Genomic DNA, 18582 nt, shown 5'->3' on the forward strand with positions numbered 1-18582 from the left:
TCCTGTGTGACTTGAGTATCGGGATATGAAAGTAAGCATCCTGCAAGTCGACAGACACCATCCAGTCTTCCTTGTTCAACGCCAAAAGCACCTGTGCTAGGGTCAGCATCTTGAATTTTTCCTGCTTGAGGAACCAATTCAAGATCCTCAGGTCCAGAATTGGTCTCAAACGACCATCCTTCTTGGAAATCAGGAAATACCTTGAGTAACATCCTCGACCCCTTTCCTGCTCTGGGACCAACTCCACCGCGCCCTTTGAAAGGAGGACTTGTACCTCCTGTTCTAGCAACAGGAGGTGTTCTTCTGAACAATAAGAAGGGCGGGGCGGGATGAGGGGCGGGAACTCCCGAAAGGGAAGGGTGTAGCCTTTTCCCACAATACTGAGAACCCACGTGTCCGTTGTAACAGTCTTCCATTTCGTGAGAAAATGCTGTAATCTTCCCCCTACAGGAGAGGAGTGAGTGGGAAATGGCAGAAGCCTAAGGCTGCTTCCCCTGCTGCACCCCGCCAGAGGATGAGGAAGAGGCAGAGTGCTGCTGAGAGGCTCCTCTGGTGCGGATCCTACCTCTCCCCCTAAAAGATCTATAGGGATGGGAAGAGGCAGGTTGCGGATATCTTCCCCGAAAGGAAGAGGAGGAAGAGCCACGCCCAAATCCACAAAACCTCCTGAAAAATCTGGAAGAGGCCGTGGCAGAATGAGCTTGGAGCCCTAACGACTTAGCCGTGGCCCTGCTTTCCTTGAAACGTTCCAAGGCCGAATCAGCCTTGGCCCCAAACAGTTTGTCCCCATCAAACGGGAGATCCAACAATGTGGACTGTACATCCGCAGAAAAGCCAGAGTTACGGAGCCAGGCCTGTCTCCTTGCCACCACAGTTGTGCCCATTGCTCTGGCTACCGAGTCGGTGGTATCCAGTCCCGTCTGGATAATCTGGGTCGCAGCAGCCTGGGCATTTGAAGCAAGATCCAAAAGACCCTGGGGAAGCTCTGTAAACGATGAGGAAATTTCATCCATCAGAGCATGAATATACCTCCCCAGGATACAGGTTGCATTAGTGGCTTTTAACGCCAGACTGCAGGACGAAAAAATCTTCTTGGACTGCGCCTCTAGTTTCTTAGAATCTCTGTCCCCAGGCACCGTCGGGAAAGAACCAGGCGCTGACTTGGATGAACAGGAGGCCTGCACCACCAAGCTCTCCGGCGTAGGGTGCCTAGATAGAAAACCAGGGTCAGTCGGAGCCGCCCGATACCTCCTGGCCACGGCTCTGTGAACTGCTGGGGAAGATGCCGGCCTCTTCCACACCTCTAACACCGGATCCAGCAGAGCGTCATTAAATGGCAAAAGTGGCTCCGCCGCAGCTGAGGCCGGATGTAACACCTCTGTTAAAAGGTTTTGTTTAGCCTCCACCACCGGCAAAGGCAGGTCCAAAAAACTAGCTGCCTTCCGTACCACTGCATGAAAGGAAGCAGCCTCCTCAGTATATTCTCCCGGGGACGAAAGATCCCACTCAGGGGAAGTGTCCAGCCCACTGGCCGACTCCAGACCACGCAGCCCATCACCCGAGTCCTCTAGCTCTCCTTCCTCCAGGGCTCGTTGGTACTCCTGCTCCTCTAATACACGGAGAGCACGTCTCCTCGAATGAAGTCGTTGTTCAATACGCGGAGTCGACAATGCCTCCGCCGAAGATCGACACGATCTTCAGAAGCCACCGACGCCGCGTCCGGCGCCACATGTAACTTCGGCGCCGACGAAAGAGCAGCTGAAGCAGATGGACCCACCGGAGTCACAGGCCGAAATCCCGACGTCGACGGGATGGAAATCCCCGGGGCCAATCCTTCTGAAGCCACCGGAGCGGCCACCGGCGCCGAGCCCACGTTCCCAAAAGGGAGAAAGGGCATAAAGGGTGCCGGCCGAAGAGGCGCAGGATCACCCAAAGAAAAGGCCAAAGGCCCAGCCGGAGCACCCCCTGGAGCCATCTGTTGGAAGATGGCATACATCGCATTCAAGAATGCAGAACTATCGGCTCCAGGGGTGGGAAAAGCCGGATACTGAGGTGCCTGTCTCGGAGGCGACCCCGACGCCGGCCTCGGCGTGTGCGCCGGAGAAAACACCTGAGGCTCCAATACCTCAATCACCGACGCCTGTCCAGGTGAAGTTGGAGACGCCGGAGAGGGCAACGGCGTCGAAGGATGCGGCGTAACCGTGGGACTAATCTCCCATGTCCTTCGGCGCCGATCCGAAGACCTGGAACGAGTCTCCTTCAAATGACGCCGAGAATCCCTACGGCGCCGGGAGTCTCGATGATGCCAATGTCTTGGAGAAGAAGACTTCTTGTGATGCTTCTCCTTCGATTTTGCCATAAACAGCTTCGCCTCACGTTCTTTGAGGGCCTTCGGATTCATGTGCTGGCATGAATCACAAGTCGAGACGTCGTGGTCGGAGCTCAAACACCAAAGGCAATTGGAATGAGGATCCGTCACCGACATCTTGCCTCCACACTCACGACAAGGCTAGAATCCAGACTTTCTCTGCAACATTATTACCACAGCGAAAGACTACGCAGCAAAAAAATACACTGTAACCACAAAAGTAACAGTTGCTCCCTCGAAGATAACCGTTTCGAATGCACGGAAAAAAGGGAACTGACGTCCGCACGTCGTCGAGGACCTCTTATTGCCTGTATGACGTCAGACGGCGTCGCGTGGGCTAGAGTGACGTCCTCGTCGACGTGCAGAGACTAGTAAGAAGATTTCCGTCGAATGCTGGCGCCATGGGAGTATTCATTAGGTGAGGAATCCACAGGTAGTTGTATCCATCAGAAATAAATATACACACATACACATATATATATATACATACATACATATACATACATACATACACATATTTATACATACACATATTTATACATACACATATTTATACACATATATATACATACACATACATACACACATATATACATACACACATATATACATACACACATATATACATATCTAAGAAAGAAGTGACTCAAACAGATGATCTCATTAAAGAACAAAAATATATTTCTACTACAACGTTTCAGCTTCCGCCTTCCTCAGGTAGTACAAGATGGTTTGCTCAGTGGCTGCAGTGTGCAGCCACTGAGCAAACCATCTTGTACTACCTGAGGAAGGCGGAAGCTGAAACGTTGTAGTAGAAATATATTTTTGTTCTTTAATGAGATCATCTGTTTGAGTCACTTCTTTCTTAGATATTACATTTTCTTGTGGCTCTTTGTATCCTTTGGGATCCAGATTTTTGCCCTGGCTGGCTGTTTTCTTGTGATCCTGCATCTTCCAGTGTCACATATATATACATACATATACATACACATATATATATATATATATATATATATATATATATATATATATATATAGATAGATAGATATCTATCTATATATATCTAATGTCACTTACCCAGTGTACATCTGTTCGTGGCATGAGACTCTGCAGATTCCATGCTGTGCATTATCCTGCCATCTAGTGTTGGGCTCGGAGTGTTACAAGTTGTTTTTCTTCGAAGAAGTCTTTTCGAGTCACGAGACCGAGGGACTCCTCCCTTTCGGCTCCATTGCACATGGGCGTCGACTCCATCTTAGATTGTTTTCCCCGCAGAGGGTGAGGTAGGAGTTGTGAATATACTAAATGTGTCCCTGCAATGGAGTAGGTATGTATGTACATAATGTGTATTAAAATAATATTTATGTACAAATTTACAATTTTCATCCAACTCCTAACGGCTACAGGCTCCTGGAGAGGTGGGAGGGCGCATGTGAATGTGCAGTGTCTCATTCCACGAACAGATGTACAATGGGTAACTGACATTTACCGTTCGGTGGCATGTGTAGCTGCAGATACACATGCTGTGCATAGACTAATAAGCAGTAATCTCCCCAAAAATGCGGTGGTTTTGCCTGTAGGAGTTGAAGTTTTCTGAAATAATGTTCTTATTACAGCCTGTCCTACTGTTTCTTGTTGTGTTGTTAAACACATCTACACAGTAATGCTTCGTGAGTGTATGAGGCATAGACCAGGTGGCTGCCTTACAAATTTCTGTCATAGGTATGTTCCCCAGAAAAGCCATTGTGGCGCCTTTTTTCCTAGTGGAATGCGCTCTTGGTGTAATAGGTAGATCTCTTTTTGCTTTAATATAGCAAGTTTGAATACATTTAACTATCCATCTGGCAATGCCTTGTTTGGATATAGGATTACCTGCATGAGGTTTTTGGAAGGCTACGAACAATTGTTTTGTTTTACGAAATTGTTTTGTTCGGTCAATGTAATACATTATTGCTCTTTTTATGTCTAATTTATGTAAGGCTCTTTCGGCTACTGAGTCTGGTAGTGGAAAGAAGACTGGGAGTTCCACTGTTTGGTTTAAGTGGAATGGTGATATGACCTTTGGTTGGAATTTGGGATTTGTACGGAGAACCACTTTATGTTTATGTATTTGTATAAAGGGTTCTTGTATAGTAAATGCTTGTATATCACTTACTCTTCTAAGTGATGTGATAGCTATTAGAAAGGCTACTTTCCAAGTTAAGTATTGCATTTCAGAAGAGTGCATGGGTTCAAATGGTGGTCCCATGAGTCGTGTTAATACAATATTAAGATTCCACGAAGGTACTGGTGGTGTTCTCGGGGGTATAATTCTTTTTAATCCCTCCATAAATGCTTTGATGACTGGGATTCTAAAAAGCGATGTTGAATGTGTAATCTGCAGATAGGCAGATATTGCTGTGAGATGTATCTTAATTGAAGAGAATGCTAGCTTAGACTTTTGTAAGTGTAATAAGTAGCTTACAGTGTCCTTTGCGGAAGCATGTAGTGGTTGAATTGGATTAGTGTGGCAGTAATAAACAAATCTTTTCCATTTGTTTGCATAACAATTTCTTGTTGTAGGTTTTCTAGCTTGTTTAATGACCTCCATACATTCTTGTGTAAGGTCTAAATGTCCAAATTCTAAGACTTCAGGAGCCAGATTGCTAGATTGAGCGGTGCTGGATTCGGGTGTCTGATCTGTTGTTTGTGTTGTGTTAACAGATCTGGCCTGTTTGGTAATTTGATGTGAGGTACTACAGATAGGTCCAGCAGTGTTGTGTACCACAGTTGTCGAGCCCAGGTTGGTGCTATGAGTATTAGTTTGAGTCTGTTTTGACTCAATTTGTTTACCAGATAAGGAATGAGTGGGAGAGGGGGAAAAGCGTAAGCAAATATCCCTGACCAACTGATCCATAACACATTGCCCTTGGATTGAGGATGTGGGTACCTGGACGCGAAGTTTTTTGCATTTTGCGTTTTCTTTTGTTGCGAATAGGTCTGTTTTTGGTGTTCCCCATCGTAGGAAGTAATCCTGTAGGATCTGGGGATGAATTTCCCATTTGTGTGTTTGCTGGTGATCATGACAGATTGTCGGCCAACTGGTTCTGAATGCCTGGTATGTATTGTGCTATTAGGCGAATGTAATTGTGAATTGCCCAATGCTAAATTTTTTGGGCTAAGAGACACAGTTGTGACGAGTGTGTCCCTCCTTGTTTGTTGAGATAATACATTGTTGTCATGTTGTCGGTTTTGACAAGAATGTGTTTGTGGGCTATTAGTGGTTGAAATGCTTTTAATGCTAGAAACACTGCCAACCGTTCTAAATGATTTATGTGGAGTTGTTGCTGTTGATTGTCCCATTGTCCCTGTATGCTGTGCTTGTTGAGGTGTGCCCCCACCCCATCATGGAAGCATCTATTGTGATCACATCTTGAGGCACTGGGTCCTGGAATGGCCGCACTTGGTTTAAATTTATAGGGTTCCACCATTGAAGCGAGTAGTGTGTCTGGCGGTCTATCAACACTAGATCTTGGAGTTGACCCTGTGCTTGTGTCCATTGTTTTACTAGGCACTGTTGTAAGGGCCGCATGTGTAATCTTGCGTTTGGGACAATGGCTATGCATGAAGACATCATGCCTAGAAGTTTCATTACAAACCTTACTGGGTAGTGTTGGTTTGGCTGTATGCTTGATGTTATATTTTGGAACGTCTGGACCCTTTGTGGACTTGGAGTGGCAATCGCTTTTTGTGTGTTGAGTGTTGCTCCCAAGTATTGTTGTATTTGGGATGGCTGCAGATATGATTTTTGGTAATTTATAGAAAACCCTAGTTTGTGTGGAGTTTCTATAACGTATTACGTGTGAAGAAGACACTGTTGTTGAGTGCTAGTTTTTATTAACCAGTCGTCTAAGTATGGGAATACGTGCATGTGCTGTCTCCTTATGTGAGCTGCTACTACTGCAAGGCATTTTGTGAATACCCTTGGGGCTGTTATCCCGAACGGCAACACTTTGAATTGATAGTGTACGCCGTGTATTACAAACCTTAAGTATTTTCTGTGAGAAGGATGGATGGGTATGTGAAAATAGGCATCCTTGAGATCTAACGTTGACATGTAGTCTTCCTTTTTTAGTAAGGGAACCACGTCTTGAAGTGTTACCGTGTGGAAGTGATCCGACTTGAACAGATTCAGTGTTCTGAGGTCTAATATAGGTCTTAACATTTTGTCCTTCTTTGGAATTAGGAAGTATAGTGAGTAGACGCCTGTTCCTTTCTGATGGTTGGGTAGTAGCTCTATTGCTTGTTTTTGTTTTAATGCTTGGACCTCTAGTTGTAATAGGTATAAGTGTTGCTTGGACATATTGTGTGCCCTTGGGGGCACATCTTGTGGGAAATTTGTGAATTCTATGCAATAACCATGTTGGATAATGCAATAACCATGTTGGATAATGGCTAGGACCCATGCGTCCGTAGTAATGTGTGTCCAGTTTTGATAGTTTGCGGTAAGTCTCCCCCCCACTGGTGTTAAGTGTTGGGGTTTTGTGACATTGAAGTCACTGTTTGGTTTGGCTTGTTTTAGGTGTCTGGAACTTTCCCCTTCCTCTTGGGAATTGTCCACCTCTATATGAGCCACAAAACCCTCCCCTCTGGTATTGTGCCTGATAGGTGGGTCTCGTTTGCGAGGTGGAAGGCTCTGGTGTTTGCATTCAAACCCCCCCTCTAAATTGTGGCTTTCTAAATGTGCCTCTGCCCTGTGGGGAGTAGAGCGCGGCCATGGCTTTGGCCGTGTCCATGTCCTACTTTAATTTTTCAATTGCTGTGTCCACTTCCGGCCCAAACAATTGTTCCTGGTGAAAAGGCATGCTCAACACTGCTTGTTGGATTTCTGGCTTGAATCCAGAGCTTCGTAACCATGCATGCCTGCGAATGGTTACCGCAGTGTTCACCGTTCGTGCTGCCGAGTCTAATGCGGACCTTATTTGGTTGTTGGATTTTGCTTGTCCTTCTTCCACAACCTGCTGGGCACGTTTCGGGTGTTCTTTGGGCAAGTGTTGTATAATGTGTTGCATCTCGTCCCAGTGTGCCCTGTCATAGCGAGCAAGTAGGGCTTGTGAGTTTCCGATCCGCCATTGATTGGCTGCCTGTGCTGCCACTCGTTTGCCCGCTGCGTCAAACTTCCTACTCTCTTTGTCAGGCGGTGGAGCGTCTCCTTTCTTGCTGCTCCTACAACCACTGAGTCTGGTGTAAGTTGCTGTGTTATAAACACAGGATCCGTTGGGGGAGGCTTGTATTTTTTCTCCACCCTAGGCGTGATAGCCCTTCCTTTGACTGGCTCCTGGAATACCTGTTTTGCATGTTTGAGCATGCCCGGGAGCATTGGCAGACTGCTTTGTTGGGTAACAGTCTGGACTGTTGTCTGATACTGGTGCATCATACAAGTCCCATGCATCAGGATCATCCTGCGTCATCCCAGTATGCGTAGGTGAATGCATAGGAGGTGTCCCACCGGAGACAATTGTGGTGAGTGTAGTGGTGAAGGTTGTGGCGAAAAACTTGGTGGTGGTGTTTTTTCTCTGGCCACCTTCGCCTTTGGCTGCATTTCTGACTCTTGAAATGCCAGTTTTCTTTTTGTTTTAATTGGAGGAAGAGTTTGTATTTTTCCAGTCTCTTTCTGGATATGCAACCTCCTTTGCATATGGTCTGGCTCAACCATACTTATTGCCTGCTCAAATCTGTGCTTTTCATGCATTTGGCTGGAGAGTCCTTGCTCTTCTGTGTAAGAGCTTCTTTTTGGCTCCGAAGCTGCTTTTTTCGGTACCGATGTTTCAGATAAAGTCTTTTTCAGTTCCGACGTTCTTTTTCTCACCTTGGGTGAGTCGAACTCTCGGTGTCGAGATAGTTCGGTGCCGGAATCTTGACCGGAGTCGGAAGTCTTCGGCAAATCTCTGGCCTTTTTTGGTGCTGATGTTTGGTCACCTTCTTTTCGATGGGTTAAGCCATGGCCTGCTGGCGGTGGCGTCCCCTTGGCCTTAACGATCTTTGTGTGAGTTTTGGACTGGGCAGTTTTACTCACTGTGTTCTGCATCGTCGTGGTTCGCTCACTTTTGGAATCGTCAGAGTCCCTCCCCTGGATGGAAATTCTTTCTTCCTCCTCGGCGTCAACGCCATTTGTAGTCTTCTCGCTCGTCGATCACGAAGGGTCTTTTTTGATCGAAACGCTCAAAAGGCCTCACAAGTAAACTCCCTGTGTTCTGGTGATAAACACAGGTGTTGGTCTGTATAAGGATACTTCGAGTGGCACTTCGGACAGAAGGGGGTCTGATCCATTAGTCTTCATCAATGGATGCGTTCGGGCCGACCAGGCCCAGCTGAAGATCGGAAGCCCGAAGGGCCTCTGTGATCGGTGCCGATACGATAACACTAACCCGGTACCGAGCGATAACAATTCCGTCTAATTTTTGATATTTAGCTAACTTTCCCGATTCGAAATACAGAGCGAAGAGGAACACGTCCGAACCTGATGGCGGAAAGAAAACAATCTAAGATGGAGTCGATGCCCATGCGCAATGGATCCGAAAGGGAGGAGTCCCTCGGTCTCGTGACTCGAAAAGACTTCTTAGAAGAAAAACAACTTGTAACACTCCGAGCCCAACACTAGATGGCAGGATAATGCACAGCATGTGTATCTGCAGCTACACATGCCACCGAACATATATATATATATATATGTATATATACACACACATATACATACACACACATCTATTCATTGGAATAAAAATAAAACATAGCTTAACGGAGCGTTATAGTCCGGTGAAAATGTCAGTTACAACATACCGTTTTCAATTACCAAACACCACTGCATTTTATCAGTTATCTCAAGTAACTAACTCGCACCCACCCATGCGCAGTGTTGTCAGTCATTTCAGATGTCGCAATGATGTTATCAATGATATCAAAGAACATGTCATGAGTGATGCAGTTTGTGGGGTAATTAGCAGTGACTGGCAAGGGAGCCAGTTAAAGTTAATTTAGAGCACAAGTTGTATTTGTGATAACAAAACCATTGAAACTTGCCAGTTACAGTGCAGCAAGCGAACTATAACTTCCACCACAATCTTTACTGTGTATGACCTCCTATCATCACTCAGGAGAAGTTCAGAAGTCATTGAGGATATCACTGATGACATCTCAAATGACTTCATTGTTGACCACTAATGACATCACTATGGATGTGACAGTTTGCTATATGTTTATACAGGAATGTATTCAACAAGGTACATCTAGATCCAATTTTCTATAGCCTCTAATGATAATGGGTGTAAGCTTTCACAACATGCTTGGCCTTCCAATGGATCCAGAATACCTAAAGGAAGAGATTCTCCATAAATGGTTGTGCACAGGGCTAAGGCCATGCATAGCAGGGACTCGCCCACCCAAGTGTGGTTGTTTGCCAATAATAATTGGCCAACCTTCAGTACAGGGCAAAGGCTGTGTGTAGTGTACCCAAAGAAGCTTTGGCGCCTAGAAGAGTGGGCTCTCACTTGTGCCCACAGGAACTTGTTATTTTTTTATTTTATTTTTCAAGGGCCCCAGGGTACCCTTGCAGACAAGTGTGAATTGGGTGGAGTTCCATGGGACCTCAAAGGGTCCCGCAGGTTAGACTTTTTTTTGGAATTATTTCTTTCACGGGGCCTTGTAGGGTACTTCTTGAACACCCCCACCACTGTAAGGGAGTCAGGGTATTAGTAACCTGGTGCAGATTCCCAGTGTCCTGTAGTGGCAGGCACAACATCTCTCTTTCTGTTGACGCCAGCCAATTGTATCACTCGGGGCGTGGGACTGAGATGGCTAACCAGAAAATAAAGCCCTTTTGCCAAATCAGATTGCTCTATATATTTTTTTTATTTGCTGTACCACGGAACTCCCACAGGGCTAACCATCCAGGCAGCACTATCTTTTGACCCGTAATTTCTCAAATGTCCGAACAGATTCACACCAAATCACAAAAGCACCAAGTAAATATTTAGCCTTAGTGTAATTTTGTTCCAAACTTCTATGGGAAAGTTTCAGAAAGTAGCGGAGGTGGGTGAACTTATTTTTTCTTTTTTTAAAGTATTGTGAAGACTTGCCAAATGGTGCCAAAGGTATTAACAAACGATCTAAGCAGTGGCGCAAAGAGTTTGATGAAACTTAAAATACCAATGAGGAAACAGGGCAACCTTGCTTTCCGTAGTGCAGTTCCTGCCCTGGAACCGTAGTTGTGAAAGGGACAATGGGAGAAAGTAACTGACTCACACCACCTACCATGCACAGCGTCACCATAAATTATCTCATTTAAGGTATCATCAGTGATGTTATTAGTGTCAAAGAACATGTCATGAGTGATGTAATATGTGAGGACATAAGCAACTAATGGTGAGGGGGCAAGTTATAGTTACTTCAGCTAACTATAGTGAATTTCAGTGCCTTTTTTCTTTAAAATGTTATGCTGTTTGCCTTACTATAACATCACGTTAACCTTTGATTTTTTTCACTGACTTTTTAAGGTAGACAATTACCATACCTTACTACATATTCCCCCTAGGCATCCAATATCCCTTCGGCAGCTGCACATGGCGTGGGGCAGGCCCTGCTCCCAATGCTATGTGGCAGCTAACCTCCCCCATGGTTGAGCAACAGCAAGGCTGTGGTTCCCCAGAAAATATACAAGGAGGGGTGGGGGAGCGTCACATTGGGCACTGCAGTGGTTCAGCAGTTCTACGGAATGGCAGGAAAAAATATGAATTTGACCACAGGGAAGTTCCCATCCCTGACACCCCCCAACTGATTGCTATGTTCAGTAGATTTTCTTGCAAAGACAAACCACCCCCCCCCCAAAAAAAAAACAACAACCAAAAAAAAAAAAACAGCATGTCTACTAAGATCAAAATAGGGCGTGGCACAAGTTATACCATGTATTGCACAACATCAAACGACAAAAAGAACAAGCTACCTCGGTAACGCGGTTTCTCGTTCGATTGCTCACTTTTTAGACTTCTACAAGTGGAACCTTTTTCAGAGCAACTGCTACAGCACATCAGCAGCTGGTGTCACTGGAGCCTGAGGACATCTGCCCTAGCGTTTATAGATCCTGTCAGGTGCTGTATGACTCCTGGCACATGACCCATTTCACCCTGCTTGTTGCAGCAGTAGAGGACAGTGGTGTTGTCGGTAAGAACCTGCAACCGTTCTTCCTTGATGACCTTCAATGTGAAGCAAATCGTCCACAGCTCCAACAAGTTAATAAGGAGGCGGGTTTCCGCCAGTGACCAGAGTCCTCTGAACACCACCACTCCCAGATGACCTCCCTAAAGTAGCAGGGATGCATTCAACACAACTGACAGTTCTGGGTTTGGTAGGGCTCGGAGTCTGCCACAGCTGAAGTTCTGTTGCAGTCGCCTCTGACGCCTGGAAGACATGTGCAATAGTATCCAATGACTGGGTCCACTGAGACTTGTCAAATATCAGGATGCCTGAGGACAAGAAGTCTCCCAGCTACTTTCACTAAGCCCATGTCAACGGATGAAACATCAAGATCATAGCCCAAATATCATGGACTTCTTGAGGCAGAGAAAAGCCTGAAACACCACTGTGTCCAGAGACCATTCTCCAATGAAAGGGAGCCTCTGTGGAGGAGTCAGATGTGATTTCGGAATGCTGATAAAAAATCCCGGAGCTGTCAAGAAGTTGGCAGTCGTCTGAGGTGGTTGAAGACTGTTTGAGGGGGATCAGCCTTCAGCAACCAGTTGATGTATGGGAAGACTGGTATTCCTAATTTCAGAAGAAGGGCAGCGACCACCAGCATCAATTTCATGAACAACCAAGGGCAAGACCAAAAGGGAGCACTATGAACTGCAAACATTCATAGCCTACCTAAATCTGCAAGTAACTTCTGTGAGACTACATGTCAGGAAAACAGAGATGTGTCCTGCAAATCCAAAACCACCATTCAGTCACCTGCATCCACGACAGTCCAACTTTGGCCGAGTTTATCATCTTGAACTTGCTCCTCTTGAGGAAGAAGTTCAGAGGATGGAGGTCCAGAAGGTAGAGGGAATAGCAGCCAGTCCCAACCTCCGATGCCAGTACTGTCCCTTCCCCAAGAGAACTTCAATTCCCTTTCGCAGAATAGACAAGAGGTCCTTAAGAAGATGTCAGGGTATATGTGGTTTACCTAGAGGAATGTAGCCGTTTTGGATGATTTGAAGCACCCATCGGTCTGATGTGATGCTTTGTCACCTGTGGAGGTGATTATGTATCTGAGCCACCTACCAGGTGAAAGTGCGCCACTGAGAATAAACAAAAGGGATTTTACAACAGCAGCAGCAGGCTTGGTACTTTACTGCCCCGGAGATACTGAATGCTGATCCCAGACCTTTGCTTTGAAAGGCCAAGAGGTGTGCGGTTGTTGAGACAGGGTTTTTCGTGGCTGTTGGTGTGACTCCCTTCTAAATAGTGGAGAAACTGCATTGCAGGTGATCAAAGGCCAAGAAAACATGCTGTAAAGCATTCAACACCTAGCTGGCCTGGTCACCAAAGGACAGTACACCTTAGCACTGGCAAAGTGGATAAAAGGTTGGTCATCCACATGTTACTATTCTGAGTACCGTGTGTAAAAGCTAAGAGCTCTTTTATTTGGGCCCCGTCAGTAAAGCTTCTCTCCCCGATAGTGGTGAGGCTGTGGTTAAAAAGCATAGATACTGATGGACTGTCTAACATGAAAGCATGATACCACTTTGGGCAAAAAGAAAGCACAAGATAGGAGCACCAATTTACCTGGGGAAAAATATGGTTATTGAGGTTGCACGGATAGCCAAGAACCTGGCTGATGGAGTAGTCAGAAATAATTACAATGAGAAATACCGACTTTATGGTCCGGAAGGGTGTGCATATTAAGAAGGCAAGGACCAAATTAAAGTCTTATTGAGGCTTAATACAAGGTGCACTGGAGAAAATGCATGCAAAGCGCTTCAAAAAAGCCATCACAAGTGGGGACTTGAATAAAGGGTGATCAGACATGAAAAGCCAGAAGTTGTCCCATATAACCTTTAACAGTGCCCATCACAAAGCCTTGCTGGACCAGAGCTAAAGTTAATAATAAACAATTTAGAAGATTGGACCGCAGAGATTCAACTTGATGATATCCACACCATACCATAAATGTTGACCAATGACTGGAATGAATATTTAGTACACAGGCATTTAGCTACAAGGACATCATCTATTAGTTCAGAAGGTAAATCAAATACACTCAGTCAGTGCCACTCAATATCCACTTACCATGTAGGATGAAAAGATTCAGGTGCAGGATTCTGCCCTGCTGCTTAGACAGATGGTTATCCCAAAAAGATAGCCAAACTGAAGGCAAGCACTTAGATGAGGGTAACACACACTATGGTCCAAACTGGAGCTATTAGGATGATCTGAGCCAGTCATTCCTGATCAGCTTCAGAACCCTCAGCAGGAGAGGCAGAGGCGGGAATCCATACAGGAGACCTGCACCACACTGCCGTAGGAATGATTCTCCCCAAAAACATTGGGTGGAAATTGCAGGATGCAATAATTGTGACTATGGGTGTTCTCACTGGTGCCGAAAAGATTTAACCAAGGTATACCACAAGGGATTGGATGAAGATACCATTTATGGTCCAGAAACTGACATCTGCTGAGGTCATCTACACCGGCGTTCTGAAATGCTACCATATTATTGGCTATCACGAATATCCATTGACATTCCACAGCTCCAAGACCGCACACCGCCACAATGGTTTCAATATAACAGGATAGTTGTGTTGTCCATTACGACCTTGAGCTTCCCCTAGCTGGATCAATGGAAGACCTTCAGAGCCAAACAAGTGGCACAAAGCCCCAAAAGGTTGATGCAGAGCTTCTGCTCTACTTGGGTCAGAGGGTACCTGATCTCCACCTCTTCTAGGTGACTGTCCTAACTGATAGACTATGCATCCATCACTACCCAGAGATCTGGATTAAGAAGGCAGAACGGTATGCTGCAAGCTAGGCTGGTGTTCAAGATCCACCACTAAGGTTCAAATCTGCCCTCTTCAAAATAAAGATGTTGTTCGAAAGGCAGTCACAGTGCTTTGTCCGCTGGTTGCAAAAGTTTGAGTGTAAACCCCATGTTCCAGCAGGTTAAGGGATCAGTAGGATGAATGCCAAGCAGCCTCAGAACCATATATACCCAAAAAGGTGAGTGACGGTGAAAAATGAGGGTCATAACATGAAAGCCCAGACTCACTACAGGAGTGAAAAGTTGTTGAACGCCACCATGTCCACGATGGTTCCTATGAAGGTAATACTCTACAAAGGGTGGGATTCTGGCTCATTGATGGAAAACACCATGAATGACAGAATGGTGACCACTCTTTAGGTGGTCCACGACAGACTGTGCCAAGCTCACCTTTAGCAGCCAGTCATGGAGCTACAGGAATACATATATGCACAACAAGCGAAGATGGGCCACAACTACCTCCCTCACATCTGTAAGCACCTGTGGGGCCAATGTGAAGCAGGCAGTTGAATGGCAAACTGTGTGCTTGGACGTCACCACAAACTGAAGGACCCAGTACATCATGCAGTCCGCTGGATTTAGGGCGGAAAGAACACGGGCCAAAGTCAACATCGCCAACCTGTCCTTTGGCTGAAAGGTGTTCACAAGCCTAATCGTTAGAATCAACCAGAGTCTTGCTCTTGCATCTGTTTTTGATTTTTGCTTGGTGCCAGAAAAATACAGAAGAAGCATCCCCTGCCCTTCACCAGCTCTAGAACTATGGTGCCTTTTGTCAGTGGCAACCACACTTCCTGCGCAAGGATTGAAGCATGAACCGCTTAAATGTTTTGAACGATCTGCAGCACCCAGTGCCCTGAAAACACAGCACCACAGCTGGGCAGGCAGAAAATAATTCTGACCCCACCTGGTTGCACATAACCATAGTAGAAGGAAATCAAAGCTGCTTGGCTGCCGCAGTGGCAGAGGAGGAGGAAAAAGACTGCTGTCTCTGGTGGTGTCCACAGTCTTTGAAACAGCCACGTGCTCTTGAGCCACGTAAGGACAGTGTTAGCTGGTTTAAGTGTTGCAAGGGCTGCTTTTGGTGATTGCCAAGGTCTCAAGATTATCTCCTGAATTTTTAGTATTGATGAAATTGAGGACTGGAAAGCGCAAACCAAATACCAGCAGTTGGGCAGCTGACTTTAAAACATTCCAGCACAGAATACAATCTCTCGCAAAAAAGCCTGAAACTGTCAAATGGCTTAGTCATATAGACCCATGAATATCACCAGAAAATCCTCTCACCTACTTCCAGGCATAACACCTGATTGGATTTGTGCTTATGATGTTACCCACACTTTGTCAAGCATGCCTAACATTCATCCCTTCCTTCCCCACTGCAGTTACCCCTTACCCATCCACCCTTCACAATTCAAGATACTACACAATAAGATATAAGTGTGCATTTTACCAGTAAAGGGAAGCCATACAAAGTGTTACTGATATTTGTGTTTTAAGAAATTCTTACTTTTACCTTAACAACTTTGCTAAACCAACTTTATGAGCGTAGTATCCGGTAATTAACGCTGCAATAAACAGCAATGCATTTACTGGTGTGCCACTACCATCAGACACTTCTACAACAGATTACTACATATCTAAATAGACTTTGGTAATGTTGTGTTCCATGTGGTTAGGATTCCAATCAACACTATTTCTGGGTAGAGTAATCTGAAACAACTGACAGGCTCAAATATTAGAAGGAAGAAAGGAAAGAAGAGAAAGAGAAAGAAAAATATAGAAACAGAGAAAGCAAGAGAGAAAACACAAAAAAACATTAATCTTGCTCACAGTTTTCAGGAAGTCAAAACTCACCTTTCCAGGATCATCTCTTGGCCTAGGCACCTTTCGAAAACATTTGTTGAGAGACAGGTTGTGGCGAATAGAATTCTGTGAAAAAATAACACCAGCTGCTTACTCAAATCTGAACTTAAGGGCAAACATAAGCAATGTTTGTATACAAATACAAAGTTTAAATAACTGCACCTAAAGCTATTAAACAATAACTAAACATGAAGCATCAATAACCTGAAACAAAACTTGACAAGACAAACGGTCATTCATTGAACACCAACAAAATAATTTAAAGTCTAACACAGCAATGCCATCCACTTCAATGTGGCTTTTAATTACCCTCCAAAGTCCAACATATACAATAAATGACCCCTTTCATGAACCTTCAATGAAATGCATCATGATCATTTTATGCACATAAAACTTAAAATAGCCTAAATGGGACCATTCAATAAAAGAAAACAGCCATTCACCTTATACCTTAAGGTAGGCACTGACTTATACCCAACATATCTGTTCCCTAACGTGTCTATTCAAAACAAACCAGGAGCACTGATAAAATTCAAAACCAGCAAATAAAAAAAGCTCCAAAATGACTATTCAATAAACTCACAAAAGCCATTCTACACACTCAAACATAGTCATGCCATAAACCTTTACTTGAATACTGAATAAGTGCAATCATCATTAGATATAACCTCTGTAGCCCTACTGAGTAAACCATAACGTTACTATACAATAAACCCAACAAAACGAATCAAACTCCAACGTGGTGATTTGATAACACTTAACAGGGCCATAGAACATAAATAAAGAACAAGTTACTCACCTTCGGTAACACTCTTTCTAGTGGATAATATATCTACACAAAGTTTACTCATGTTGTGAATATTCATCCAGGCGTCAGTATCAGGAAACTCAAAATTAATACTCCTGCATGCCAGCAGGTGTACTGTGCTGCTCGGCACAGGACTACGTTCCACTCTAGAAGGGACATGCAGGGCTGCATGTAAGTGGTTCTTAGTTGATTTCTGAGCATTGTCGGCACCCTCAGAAACAAATATAATCAGCAAATTGGCATCATCAGTATGAAGCTCTCTAGATTGGCATATTTTTAGACGGGAATAGAGTCCATTCCACCAAACAGGGAGCCGAGAAGACCAGTGAGGAATCTGTGGTAAGACAAAAATCCACCAAAAAGTGTTACTGAAGGCAACCAACTTGTTCTCAAGGATACTTCTCACCATAGAGTCCTGACTTTGTGAATAGATACAAAAGCAATGCTCGTATAGCAGCTGGCTCAAGTAGATTGAGCCCTCAATTCTTCAGGCAGCTGGTTTTTCGCTAACATTTTGATGTGGAACACCATTCACAGAGAAGCTACATTTCTAAACTGCCTTGCTCTTGTTAGCTCTTGAGAAGCCTACACAGAGTTGATCATCCTCCTGATGTTCCTTGGTATGTGTTCAAATTAGAAACAGTTCTCTCTTGGGGGCCAAATGGTGTAGTCGCTCTTCCTGTGTCGAAGGGTGCAGCTGGGCAAAGAAAGTCAGTAGAGTGATCGCCTGCCTGGCATGGAAGGCATTACTTCCTTCAACAGGCATGCAGCTGAAGTTCTCAGCACTAGTTTGTCAGGGAAGGACGTTGTATAAGGAGGCTGGACTGAAGGGCCATTCTTGTGATGAACAGACATGATCACAACCAGAAAAATAGCTTTCAGGATCAAAAGTCAGAGTGGATAGCTGTGCACTGGCCCTCATAGGGTATGTATCAGAAGAGTGTGGTCCACTGTGGGGCTTGAATTTGGTTCTCAAAGGGCATTTCCTGTAAGCCCGTACGACATCTCATCACAGCAGGTTATTTATATAAAGAAGGCTGATCCAGCACCTAAAAAAAAACAAATGAGCAAATAGCTTTCAACAGTGCCCAAAGCACGTCCCTGATTGGCTCAGTTGGAAACTACTACATGTATATGCTCCTCTTTTGGACCAGACGGCATCCGCGTCTATGAGAAAGGAATCATTGCAGAGAGCGAGTCAAGACTTAAGTAGGAGCCAGTGTGGAACCAGGTGGGGATTCAAGAGGCACAGACAGTGTTGAGGGCCAGCCTGCTGGCAAGATCCTGACTGCAGGCCTCTGAAGTGCGTCGGGCCCCAAGGCACGCCAGACATAGCTGGAAGCATGGCAAACAAACACAGAATTGCATCCCTAACGGCCTCAGTTTGCAGCAACTGACCCAGAAACTTAGGCTGCATCTGGATTAAACATGGGATCTACTCTTCAGGAGTGACACTGGTAGGCACACTGACACAATAGCACCCTATCCGG

The 18582-nt window shown here is 45.1% G+C and overlaps 1 protein-coding gene across 1 annotated transcript in view; it reads right to left on the minus strand.

Annotated features, from left to right (window-relative positions):
- The window catches only part of FOXJ2 (forkhead box J2), a 190945-nt gene that overhangs the window by 70352 nt on the left and 102011 nt on the right, over positions 1–18582 (minus strand). The window contains exon 3 of the mRNA XM_069243016.1: positions 16276–16350. Within this exon, the coding sequence (XP_069099117.1) occupies positions 16276–16350 (75 nt within the window). The remainder of the gene's footprint in view (positions 1–16275; positions 16351–18582) is intronic.

Source organism: Pleurodeles waltl, chromosome 7, assembly GCF_031143425.1.
Source record: "Pleurodeles waltl isolate 20211129_DDA chromosome 7, aPleWal1.hap1.20221129, whole genome shotgun sequence".
NCBI classification, from domain to species: domain Eukaryota; kingdom Metazoa; phylum Chordata; class Amphibia; order Caudata; family Salamandridae; genus Pleurodeles; species Pleurodeles waltl.